The following is a 13,042-nucleotide window of genomic DNA, read 5'->3' on the forward strand; positions in this document are numbered from 1 at the left end:
TATAGGACCCAGTTGAAGATAATCTTGAGGAGCCAGGTACAGATGTTCTGTACTCTTCTAGCAGGCACCTTAGGTTTTCAAAGTTAAATAGGGAGAATACATTCGCTTATCTAAGCCATCAAGAAATATTCAATCCTCGCCCATCCAAGGACTATTCAGTTTGTCTTTGTACTTCCTACCAAGATAAAGGTCCCCTCCACCTTGACTTTTTGTATGTCCATCTTCTGTCTGTGGAAGAAGAGTTATAAACCATATGGACGAGGACTATATCTTCCCAAGCTAGTCGAGCACCTTACTATTTCTTACTAGTTCTTACTAGAGCATATAGTATTGGGGTGGAGAGAGGAGAGGTGTTGGAATTGATAAATGTTCCTCCCAAGATTTGTCTTAACGTTTACCATGTTCATGTTTTATGGTGGAGAAACAAGGTGGGAGTGAGAGTGGTTAAGTCATGCACATCTAACTATAATTTGAATGATGAGAAATTGGAAAATAAAAATTATAAATTCCACATTGTTAACCTAGATTATTCTCGCTGGTAGCAGCTGAGATAGGGACAGTTTGAAGACAGTGTTTTGCTAAGACTGACAGCTATAATACATTTGAAAGCACAGTGATGTGCCTAAGAATGAAATTAAGGATTCAGGCAGGATTGTAAAGGATTAAATATCAGTAGTGCTTTTTTCATCTAGAAAGAGCCAGAAACAAGTAAAAATTGAGGCAGGATTCCAAGGGATTCTTTGCAGCTGGAAAGATGTATTTTGGAAAAGAATCAGCTTAAATGACTTAATAGAAAATAAAGTGAAGAAACACCTAAATAAGTGCTTACTTTGGACCAGGCAGCTCACATATTCTCATTTAATTGCCAAAATAAGCCCAAAGGTTAAAAAAAAAAAAAAATACTTCATTTTTGCCCCCAAAGAAGCTCAGGCTTAGAAAGGTAAAGGAATTAGCCCAAGGGCACATAACTCACATGCTCTTTCATCCACCCTGAACCACTTCTATGAATTTCTAGTCTGCTCAAATATTCATGGAAGGTGAATTTAATACTGGTATCCTTATAACATGTGTTAAGATTCAATATTAACTTTGAATTTCAGCACTGGGTGGTTAGTCAACCATGAATCAGTCAACAACATTCTTTCACCATCTAAAACAGACAAATATTAGGGGATATTAGAATTCTGAAGGAATATAATATCTTATTCCTGAGATGGATAGCACTTGAAGGAGAAGCCAGAATGTGCACAAATCTATAAAAAATATTTGCATACTTACAAAAATATGGGTTCAACCAGAATCATTTTCTAAGCAATAAAATGAGAAGGAAGTGACTGGTGATGGTTGTTGAAATGCCCTCAGTTACTTGAGGTAGGTTAGATACATTTATGCCTAGAAATTAAATTTTACTAAATGTGCCAGACATAATAAGCTTAGCATCATGTAATCCTTATAGGTACCTTGTAAATTAGGTACTAGTATTACCTCAATTTTCCTGGTGATGAAACTAAGGCAGAAAGAGTTGAAGCATCATGCCCAGGCTTCCAGAAGTGGTAAGTGGCAGAGCTAGCATTTGCACTGAGGCAATACCAGAGTCACTCTTCTTGTGCTGAACCTACACCTTCTACTTCAGTGTGACCATGTAAGTATGTGGGCTGTGTTTATCCAGATTCTGACTCCTTAACCCTCGACAAATTTTCTATGTGAAAACAGTTTCCCATTGTTCTTAGAGGAGCCAGTTCATTGATTTACTCGACAAATTTTTCTTAAATAACCATAATGTGCAATACAGTGCAGTGCTCATGCTGGGCACACAGTAGTGAACAGGTCGGACAAGGACTCTGCTGTGTTGCATGTACTGTGCTGGGCACTGCATATGCATTAACAACACATTACAATGAGTCTTAATTGTGAAAATAATGCACACTTTCATTAGACTGAAGAAATGAGTTACCCTTAAAAATTAATATCATTCTTCCAAAAACAGGAAAAATGTCTATAAACAAGACTTCAGGGGCATTCAGGGGCATTCCTCAGTGAATGAGATAGTTTGGGGGGATTCCTATTTAGAACCAGAGTAGCAGTTTAAATACCCTTACAGTCTTATAATGATTTTCTTAATGAAGCCTTAAAACGTGTATCTGTGTAGTAGTTATATTTTCATAATATAAGCTGCTCATGTCCATTTTGGAACAGCTTACTCCCACTGCCCAAAATTGCTTGTTATACACATTGCTTAGTGTTGTCTATCCTGTAGCTCTAAGTAATTAGTTGTGGAATTATGTTTATAACAATGCGGAGGGTGAGGTATGCATAAGAAACTCACACTGTCATTACTATCCCATCCCAAAACTACCAATCATTTGCCAGATTTCAACAGATTTTTAAGCCAACAGTGTTTTGTTTTGTTTTTCCTGATGATAAAGGCCCACCTCTAAAATTCATCAAGCTACAGCCTATTACAATGAACCAACATTCTAGAACTCTGCTAAGGTGATTCCAGGTTTTAATGAGCAGGGCAGGGTTCTAAAAATATTTTCCTCCTCTCGCTTGTATTCATGCTTCCTTACCCGCTCACTGGAGTAGAGGGGTGTCAGCCTGAGGCTCAAAGAAAGACCCCTGGAGAGTCTGCTGACTAAGCTTGCAGCAGGGACCCACATGGCATGACAGAACGGGCTCCTTGCATATATGCAGTTCCATAGTTAGTTACATACCCACGCATAGGCGTGGACACCCATGGACGTATGAATTTTTGTATGCATGTGCTGTGAGCCAGCATTGGTCTCCCTCTCCTTTATCCTGACCTCTGAGGAATCCCTGCAGTTCCCTGGAATTCAGGGAATAAAAAACGAGATGAGGCAAATAGTCCTTTTTCCTACCCTGGTGGCTGGGACCGCTCAGTGCCTGGAATCTGCAATGCCTCCTCTCACAAGCAGCTAATAAAGACAGACTGAAAAGATGAGCAAGAGAATGCATGGATCCAGGAAGGGGCCGCTGTACAAGAGATGATGCTTCGGGAGCTACTGGGCTATGATTTCTATTATTATTTATACACATATATATATATACACAAAGCCCTGGGAGGCTGCAGAGGAGGCAAAGAAACCCCGAATCTAAAATCCTGAGATTTTTCTAACAGCACCTAGAAACCACCGCCAGGCTCCAGCCCCGGACTGGGTCAAGGAATTCGAGGAATGCAGGCTGGACGCACCGGTTGAAACTCGAGGCGCCGCATAGGCACTTTGCGCCTTGGTGGGCTTTGCGCTCGGAAGACGCGTTCACGCACCATTTTCCCAGGCGTTGTGCGGGTTTCTTAAACCGCTCAGCTGGTGCCTCGGAAGAGTTTCTGGAAGCTCCATCTCTACTGCCTCCCCTCCCCCCTTTTTGATTTTACCCCCGCGAGGAGCTTCTCCAGCCCCACAGCGTCCGCCCTCTGAGGGGTACAGGTGCCGCTGTCCCGCCGGCTGCCGCCCGGTCCGCCCAAGCCGCCTCCTCCGGGCTGGCCAGGGGGCTTGACCCAGCGACGCCGCTTCTCGAATGGTCTCGTGCAGGGGCGCAGCGGCCGCTGCCCGTCGCCCGGGACTCCCCGCCCTCCCTCGCGACCCCGCGCCGGGGCGGGCGGCGCTTGCGGCGGGCAGGGGGCGGGCAGGGGAGAGGGGGCTCGTCCGGGGGTAGCCGCCTCCTCTGCAGCCTGCCGGCGCCTCGAAGCCCGGACCTGCCTCCGCCTCTTCCTCCAGCGGCTCCATCCCGCCTCCCGCGCCTAGTCCTCCCGCCGCCCCCGCCGCCGCGCCCCCGGTGGCTGCCTCGGCGGACCGGGGAGGGGGCCCACCGCGTCTGCCGCCCGCTCGGCTCGGCTCGGCCCGGCCCGGGAGGCGTGCATGCCCCTGCTGCCCGCGGCGCTCACCAGCAGCATGCTCTATTTCCAGATGGTGATCATGGCAGGGACGGTGATGCTGGCGTACTACTTCGAGTATACGGACACGTTCACCGTGAACGTGCAGGGCTTCTTCTGCCACGACAGCGCCTACCGCAAGCCCTACCCGGGCCCGGAGGACAGCAGCGCCGTGCCCCCCGTGCTCCTCTACTCGCTGGCCGCCGGGGTCCCCGTGCTCGTGGTAAGCCCCGGGGCGCTTTCTCTCGCCGCCGACTCCCTTCTCTCGCCCCTCGCCTTCGGGGTTGAGGCCCCGCGGAGGGTTGGGGCGCGGTAGGTTTTGCCTTCTAACTTCCTCCAAGTTGTGGGCAGCCCCTTCCCCAGAGGACATTCTAGGGCGCGTGAGGGGTGGGTGCGAAGGAAGCCCCCAGCTCTTCCCACACGCCACCCCCGCACCCCCGCACCCCCCGCGGTGGCTTCAGCTTTGGGTGACGGGGCGGGGGATGGAGGAGAAGAGCGGCCGTAGGTGGTGAGGGGTGGGGATCGGGGTTGCAAAGGAGGTGAGCTTTGGGGATGAACCTTGATTCGATTCACTCTGTGGCCTTGCCTCACTCACTGCCTCCTCTCCTATTGCGCCTGGAAGAAGAGCAGCGGCTGGCGGGCCGGCGAGGAGAGAGGGGATCAGTTGCTGGGGTGTGGAAGGGATTCCCGCTTCCCGAGTCGGGGCACGTATTTCTATTTCACCACCTCCTTCCTTTTCAGATGAAGGTGCCAATGGGACTAAGCTGACCAGGGAACAAATATCTGAAAAAAGAATTTGAGAATTTCTAAATGAAGAGGCCTCAGCACCAGTGCCTTGCTGAAAAGCAGGAGCTGTGCCTCAATTACAAGAGCACTTCAGATTTATTTAAAGGCTGCTCCGCTCCCTGGGCAGTTTAAGTCCTTTTCTCTTAGAACCTCACAGAACATGCTTTTTGGATTTATTGAGTCTATGTGTGTGTGAGAGAGAAGGAATGACTATACAGATACACGCACGTATATATATATATATATATATACACACACACACACCTCTCACTTATATACATGTGAAATTATTGGGATAAGTTACACATAATATTAATTTTATTATAATTTACATATGTGAATATGCTACATATTTATTCTTAGGAGAATTGTTAGTGTTTCTTTAGAAAACCTGGTATTTTATGGTTCCTTTAAAATTGACAAAGTATTGGAGGTTCCCTTCCTGTAATGCGCGCTCTCTCTCTCCCTCAGCAGATAACAACCAGGAAATAAGAAAATGAAGGAGAAAGGAAAAATGAAGTTTTATTTTCAGTAGCTAAATGTGTAAACTGAATGTTAAGAATGTCTGTTGAATCCATTAGGTTTGGATATTCATCATTTTTAAATTTATTTTGGGAGCAATGACTTATTTATTTGCAAAATAATGAAAAGTTTCTAACACATAAAATAGAATTCAATGAACAAATGAAGGAATTTCTTGATAACCTTAAAGTATCTTTATCACATGTCCTGTAATAGTTGACTTCAAATTGCCTCTAGCACAATAGTTTGAAATGTGTTAGACCTTGCCCCAGGTGTTTTACTATATATATAATAAGTTGCTAAAATTTGTCGAAGCCCCAAATCCAGCCTTCATGTTTGTGTTCTCTTTTCTCCATTTGACAAGCTGGCAGAGAAATTTTGGGGTCCTTTTTACTTTCTGGAGATCGGGGTTTCCCATATACATTTTTTTCCAGGAGACAGACTAGCTCAGATATTTTTCAAGGATTGTTTTAAAGAAAAAAGGAAAAGACTGTCACTTTCAGTTCATTGGTTTGGTCATAACTATAATCAATAATGTCTGTAACTCTTCCTTTAATTATCATTCTATGTCTTATTTAAATAAGATAGCACTTTTCAGTCCTAACCATCCAATCATGATAGCAGGTGCTAGTTGGAGACAAGAACACACTGGCCCAAAGATTTGGATGATTCTCCACTTAGGGGGAATGTAGGACGGAGAAAAGGAATGAATTAGTCACTATTTAGTGCCTACTCTATTTTGGGTACCAAATAGTCATAGTCATGTATATTTCTCAGAGCAGCTCTTTCAGGAGATATTATCTCCAATTAATATTTGAAGAAAGTGAGGTTCAGATAATAAATTAGGAATACCTGAAAACAAACAAACAAAAAAAGGTGGGTATGGCATTTGTATGCCTATAGGACTGATGCCTGAATGCCATGCTACTTCCATTGCTTCCAAAGAGCTTGTTCTCTGAAAGAAGGTGGAAGCTGGCTAGTCAGGCAGGCATTGAGAATAAAAGTGGATAGATTTTTCTGAAGTCAGAATCCAACTTGATTTCAATGCTTTGGCTTTTAGTTATTTTAGGTACAGGAGAATGGATTTGGGAATCAGTTTAGAAGAGAAGGAAGTGGTGGGTTTTGGAGGATAGCTGTGCTGCTGGCGTTTGTTTTCCCTTTTGCTTCTAGGAATAGTGCACTCTGTCACCATGTGAGGATCTGGGAGCAGTAAGGGCAGCTCTGCCTCTCCACTCCTCCTACGAACACTGGGTTAGCATGCTCACTTGGGCATCAAAATAATAATAACAAAAATATTAACAGTACCCATCATGTGTTGTTACTTTCTTCTGTATACTCTAATAAACTTTCTACATACCTTATATCCTTTTGATATTTGCATTATATCTGAAAGCAATAATAATTATTCTTACCTAATATTGGGGAACATGAAGGCTTAGAAAGATTAAGTATCTTCTCCAAGGACCAAGGCTAAGAATGTTACACCCAGAATTGTCCCCTTACTCTATCATACTCTGAAGTGTGGTTTTTCTATTACAGGATGAAAATTCAATTTGCTCGTGAATCATTCTTCTAAATAAATGCCTCAAAAAGTCTCTTTTACATTTTTTGTCCTGTAGTAATAAAGGTTCATATATATATCTAGATATATAGATATGATATATCTATATATCTTTAACTTTCAAACTCATTTCTAGTTTTTGAGGGTGATTTTGAAAAGTCGTTCTCACTACCACAATCTACAGATTTGTTTCATACTTGCTAAATTGATTTATGTACACATTAAAAACAATATATATTTTGAATTTTATCACTTTTATATAATGCTAACTTGGGCCCCAGGTTCAGAGTCCAGTAAATTTGGATTCAAATCCAAAGTACACTCTGCTGCATTGTTAAGAGTTGGGAACTCTACTTGCTGTGTAACCTTGAACAACGTATTTAAGCTCCTTAAGCTTCAATTCCCTTAGTGACAAGGTTTTGAATATCAAATTAGTTATAATACGTAAATGTCATCTTTGGCCCATAGTTGATACTCCATAAGAGTTCACTACATAATTAATATTATTATTATTAAAAAATCAGTAAAAATTTATTGGATTCCTGTGTTCCAAGCATTATATCTGGCTGAGTAGAGGTTATAAAGGCAACTTCAGAAGTTAACCATAGTAACTGATCCTAAGGCGTTTACAGCCTAATTTGTGAAATCAGATAACCATAGCACAGCTCATAACATAAATAATTATGACAGAAGTTATGCATGTGCATGTGTATATGCGTATACATGCATCTGCATATACCACAAAGACCTCTAGTGGTTCAGAAGAGGATGGGATAAATCACTTTTGTTTGGAGACAAGACGAAAGGCTTCATGGAGAAGATGGTGGCATTTAAGGTGTGTCTTGAAGGAAAGGCTGAAATAGAATTTGAGTTAGGACATCACTCCGTGAACAGCTCCGTGAACAACCCCATGGAGGCAGCAAATGGAGACTGTACTCTTGAAACAGCAGTTGGTTGGTTTGTTTCTAAGGGTGGTGTGTGGGGAAAATGGCGTATATATCTGAAGATGAAGGCTGGGGTCACATTGATAAGGCCTGAAATGCCATGCCAGGCTGAGAGATTTTCTCAATTTGGTAGGAATTTAGCAGAGATAAAGTATGATGGGTGGTATTTTAGGACTGTTTTTAGGTAGTAGTGTATAGGACTCTAATGTTATCAAAATACATAATTTCAAACTCTTCATCTCCAAGTTTATTTTGCATTGTCTAATGTTACTGTAATTGCATTTTCAGAAAGCACCTGTAATTTGGGCTTATTTACTCAGATGATACAGTTTATAAACTCTTTGAAAATAGGTACTGTTCAGTTGGTTCTCTATAGCATTTGCCTGAGCACTGGACACTGCTTGTACAGATACAGGTTTAGTTAGTGATCCTTGGTGTTCATTGATTAAAAGAACTGGTGATGGCAGTGGTTTCTGCTCCCCACATTTGGATACAGTAGCCACTAGCAGCTATTTTTCCTTAGATCTCTGAGCAACATAGATGATTTAAAGGAGATGAAGCTAGATCACCATCTTCACAAAGCTAGAATAAAGATAAAGAAAACCAGCACCAACCAAGGCAGCCCCTGACACTGAGCACAGCAGATTTGAATGTTGAGGTGCAGCTCAGATTATTTATATCTGCAACCCTAGGAAGCTCCCTCTGGACCCGGAGACTCAGATTTGAGAAATGTAGCTACTGCTGCTATCCCCCGGGTGCTGGCGTCATTGTATGTGGTGAAGATAGATGATAGAAAGTCATCTCATACCCAGAGCTCCCCATTGGATCAACGTGCCTAGAGCTTTCCCGTAGACCTCTTCTCCCCCAAACCTGGCCTTGGGCTCACTGCCCATCCCCATTCCTGGAACACTCTTGTGGTGTGGTATAGGAGACAAAGCACAGACACGGGTTTCAGATGTGTCTGGATGCTTATCCTGGTTTCTCCCACTTACTAGCCGTGTAACCTCAGTCAAAATGTTCTCATTCATTGACGGGAACCCGGGAGGCAGAGCTTGCAGTGAGCTGAGATCCGGCCACTGCACTCCAGCCTGGGCGACAGAGCGAGACTCCGTCTCAAAAAAAAAAAAAAAAAAAAAAAAAAAAAAAAAAATTTTCATTCATAAACTGGACATAAAAACACCCACCTCTCGGAGACTCAGTACCTGTACAGGTTAAGATCACAGACTCTGGAGCCTGCTGGGTTTGATCTGCTACTTTCCAGCTGTGAGAATTTGAGCCAGTTAGCCTCTCTATGCCTCCATTTTCTCGATGGTAAAATTGAGGTAAATATAAATAGTAGCCTCACAGGATTACTGAGTATGAAATGGGTTAACATGTGTAAGTATCAGAGCAGTGCCCAGCTGTATGTGTGTTAGCTCCTATTAGGCTTTCCAAGCCTGTGTTGATTAATCAGGAAACCTCTTTAAAACACCTAGCAAAATACTTCAGTTTGTTAGTGGATTCCAGGGCCAGTAAGAAATTAAATGTAGATAGAAAACACCTAGTTTAGTCTGCTGACCTTCACTTCACAAATTGGGAGTCTGAATAGGAAGAAAAGCAAAAATTAATCAAAATTCAGTTCTTAGAATGAAATTAATGATTCCTATCTTTGGTGACTCCTCTGTTTGTCCAAGTGGGCTAATATCAGCTAAAATTCGTCATGCATTTCTTACACACCAGCCACTATGTTAGGTGCATTTAACGCATTGCTTCCTTTAATACTCCCCAGGATAGTATTTTCCTTAAACATATAGGGACTAACATTAAATATGTTTATTTTATAAATGAGAAATGGGAAGCTTAGTGAGATTACTGTATGTCAGACTCTGATTATTTAAATTCATTAATATAATCAATTTTCACAACAAATTTATGAAAGAGATTTGGAAGTAAAGAGGTTAGATGACCAATCTGGAGTCTCATGATGGCAATGGCATAATCACCAAAGGCTGTGCATTTCATTTTTTGTTACATACTTTTATCCTAACATGTTAATTAGTCTTTAAAGATTTTCACTCATAGTGATTCAATACCAGGAGTCAAAATTTTCTCAAACCTTTTATCCTCGATTTCAATTTTCCTGCTTTGGTGGAAAACTTCGTGTTCTATTGTAGATGATCATTTCAATGGGTAGTGTAGGACATTGTTTGTTTCCTATTAAGCTTGGAAATGTTGTAGGGGAGTAGGTGGCAGCAGAAGGGAGTGTCAAAGATATTTCTATTGTTTTGATTTGAAGGCATGCATCTCATCTCAGTAGCACACTCTACTACAGTGCTACAAGCACCACATTTATGTGGAACCACACTCTGGTTCTAGATCTGCAAACCATGGTATATGGAGAGGTGAAGGTACTTCTGTTGCTAAGGCATGTTTCTTAAAATGAGACCTGGCACTAGATTTGGGGGTGCAGTGAAGGAAAGGAAATTATGTGTAAAATATTGCATGTATGTATATACATATGCAGTTTCTTTAGTAAGAGCCTCTGTGCTTTTAGTAGATTGTCAGATATATCCAAAATCCCCTAAAAGTTAAGAACTACTCTTTGGGGATATGTGGGTCTGTTTGAACTTCTTGTGTCTCTTAGGATTTTGCTTCACTTAGATACTTTCACTCATACTCATTTATTTTCTCCCTTCTTTCTTGTTTCCCTCCCTTTCTTTTTCCCTTTCTCTCTTCATTCCTCTTTGTCTCTTTTTCCATTTATTTTCTCTCCTTTGCATACTGCTAAGGAGATGGTGATGCTGAGGGAAAAGCAAAGACCCATAACACCAGTAGTGCTTTTTTCTCCCTTCACCTCTCCCACCCTTCTCTCTCTTTCCTGTTCCGGTCTCTCCCTCTGTCTTCCATTGCTCATTATCCATGTGGCTTCTCTTGCCAGTTCCTTACCTGAAAAATAATGACTTATTTCTTCCTACTTTTCAGTGCTGTTGTGAGAATGAAATGGTTGAGAAAACACTGCGGAGACAGTAAATCACTTCATACATATAAGGAAAATATAACGTGAGCAGGTTACCTGGGTTGTGTGGCTACCTGGTCATTGGAGATTGTTAGCACTGCTTGTAGCACTACTTTGCCAGCCTTAGTCTGTGGTGTGGAAAAATGAGTAAGATTTTTACACTTCTTTTCTGATTTTTCTCTAGAAAGAATAGCAAAGATTTAAAAAAATAAGCAAAATGGTCTCCTAATTATTAATGCAATGCTGTTTTCAAAATATTTCAATAAGCTCTGAGTATTGTCAACATGATTAGAAAGAATCATCTCGTTCATTTTGTAATTTGAAATAAATAATGTTTCTAGGGAGCATAGCTGATACCATGTATTAAGTATGTCATGTATCATATGAATTTTTAAATTGGTACTGTGCCACAAACACATTGTTTGCAAAAGTTTTGAAAGAAGACAATGTATCTGCTACGGAAGAGGTACAGTGCTATTGCCTGGGCTTCTAAAGTAAGTAAGGCATATCGCTGCCCTTCGGAAGTTCAGACAAAAATACTTAAAATTACATATCCAAGTCTCAGTTTTTTTAATCTGTAAAACTGAGGTAATACTTAACCTGATACCTGATAAGAGTTAAATATTTGCACGCGCTAAGTGCTCAATAAGTGATAGCTAGTTATTTAACATAAATGCTAATAATTTTTATTGATAATGCAGAGCAAATGACATTATGTGTACTTAATCATTTTTGTTGAATGAATGAGGTAAACCGTTTACTCTTTAATCCTTTCAGATAGCATACATAGGAACATATCCAGGGAGCTTTAGCAATTTGCTCCAGTTGGTGAATCACATATCTAGGATCTGAACCTATTACTTCAGGTCTGATGCTTTGTTGGCTGCAGTTGCCCACTGATTTGATTTATAGCATAAATGATGGCATTCCTAGCAGGCAAGGGAGAGTTAAAACATATTGAGTATACATCAATATGTTCTTTACCGTATCCACATACTTGTTAATATGTAAGTTTAATTACAACCAAACATAAAAAGAAGAAAAAAAATCTATGTTTAAAGATAAAACTTTATTGATTCCTTAAACCAGTGGAATAGCCAGTAGAACTAAATTTTCCCAGCCCATCATTCCCATTTAGAAGGTAAGTTCTGAGGTCAGAGTTAGAATCTTAACCTATAGTTAGCAGCACCCTTATAACAGACTTTGGAAAATCATAAGGAGTATCATTATTATGAAAGATATTTTAACATATGTGAAGTGGAGTTCTATATTCAGTACTATTTAAACTTTTTATGAGAATGCCAGTTTTCACTCAGCAGGCTGGTTACTTTTTTAGTCTTATTATGACAGATGTAGTTTGAGAATCACTGTCAGTAAAATCACCATTTTTTTTTTTTTTTTTTTTTTTTTGATGGCAAAAACGGGATTCTAGAGCTTTACTCTCCAGGCCAGGTACATTTAAAACTCTATAGATAATTTATTGTGGGCTTTTCTCACTGATACAACATGTATGAGTTAAAGCGTGTGTGTGTATGTGTGGGTGGGGGTAGTGTATGTGTGTGTATAATACATTTGTAATTTCTTGTATGAATTCATTTTTATGTTCCTTTCTTCTCACCTCTGTTATGCTTCCCCCACCCCCACAAAAACAAAAACAACTTCCTGGAATATTCTGATATATTCTTCCAAGCTAGCACCAATGCCTTTATGTAGGTCTCTTGGAGTCTCTAAGTTGAATAACTGCATTCTCTTCTATGATCCTTTCATCATTTATAGAAGTTGTGAAACTCAAATAACTTCATATTATAATTTATATTGTATTTTATTTACATTTCCATAACTAGACGAGCATCTCAAAGTCACGTGGTGTTATCTGATTCAAACCAATTTTGTCATGCCCAGCTTTTAGGTTATTTTTACTAGATAAGGTGTCCAGGCACCAACTGAAGTTCTTGGTGATGATGTTATAATGAATTAAATTCAAGTGTCAGAACAAATTCTGCTTTGCATACAGTTATTTAATAACAATTTATTAAGCAAACAGTTTACATATTCTGTTCTCTAAGTTCTCTAAGTTCAGTTGATTCCCAACTCTCTGTCCTTGAGAAGTTTTTAGTTCATGAAATCCTGTATGAAAGTGCGCACAGCCTCAGTGGGATTCTAGGCCCCCAAGTGGACATGCTCCAAGCAGAAACCCTTTTAAACCAAGGGCTAGACTCTAAATCCATTAAGAATAAGCCATTCGGAGAGAGGGTGTAGGCATTACTAGAGTCCTACACCCTTTTCATTCAAGAGTAGGAAGTACTCCGAACTATTTTAGTGAACCCACATAGCTTGAAAGT

The 13,042-nt window shown here is 40.9% G+C and overlaps 1 protein-coding gene across 10 annotated transcripts in view; it reads left to right on the forward strand.

Moving 5' to 3' along the window:
* The window catches only part of PLPPR5 (phospholipid phosphatase related 5), a 339,870-nt gene that overhangs the window by 219,734 nt on the left and 107,094 nt on the right, over window positions 1-13,042 (forward strand). For 7 of the 10 annotated variants that reach the window (XM_073008554.1, XM_037982692.2, XM_037982704.2 and 4 more), the window contains exon 3: window positions 3,927-4,115. In XM_073008554.1, coding sequence (XP_072864655.1) covers window positions 3,927-4,115 — 189 coding nt within the window. Of the gene's footprint in view, window positions 1-3,688; window positions 4,116-13,042 lie in introns of those variants that run through there. The other 3 variants (XM_007977856.3, XM_007977858.3, XM_007977850.3) reach the window with 2 other exon arrangements.

Source organism: Chlorocebus sabaeus, chromosome 20 (genome assembly GCF_047675955.1).
Source record: "Chlorocebus sabaeus isolate Y175 chromosome 20, mChlSab1.0.hap1, whole genome shotgun sequence".
Taxonomy (NCBI): domain Eukaryota; kingdom Metazoa; phylum Chordata; class Mammalia; order Primates; family Cercopithecidae; genus Chlorocebus; species Chlorocebus sabaeus.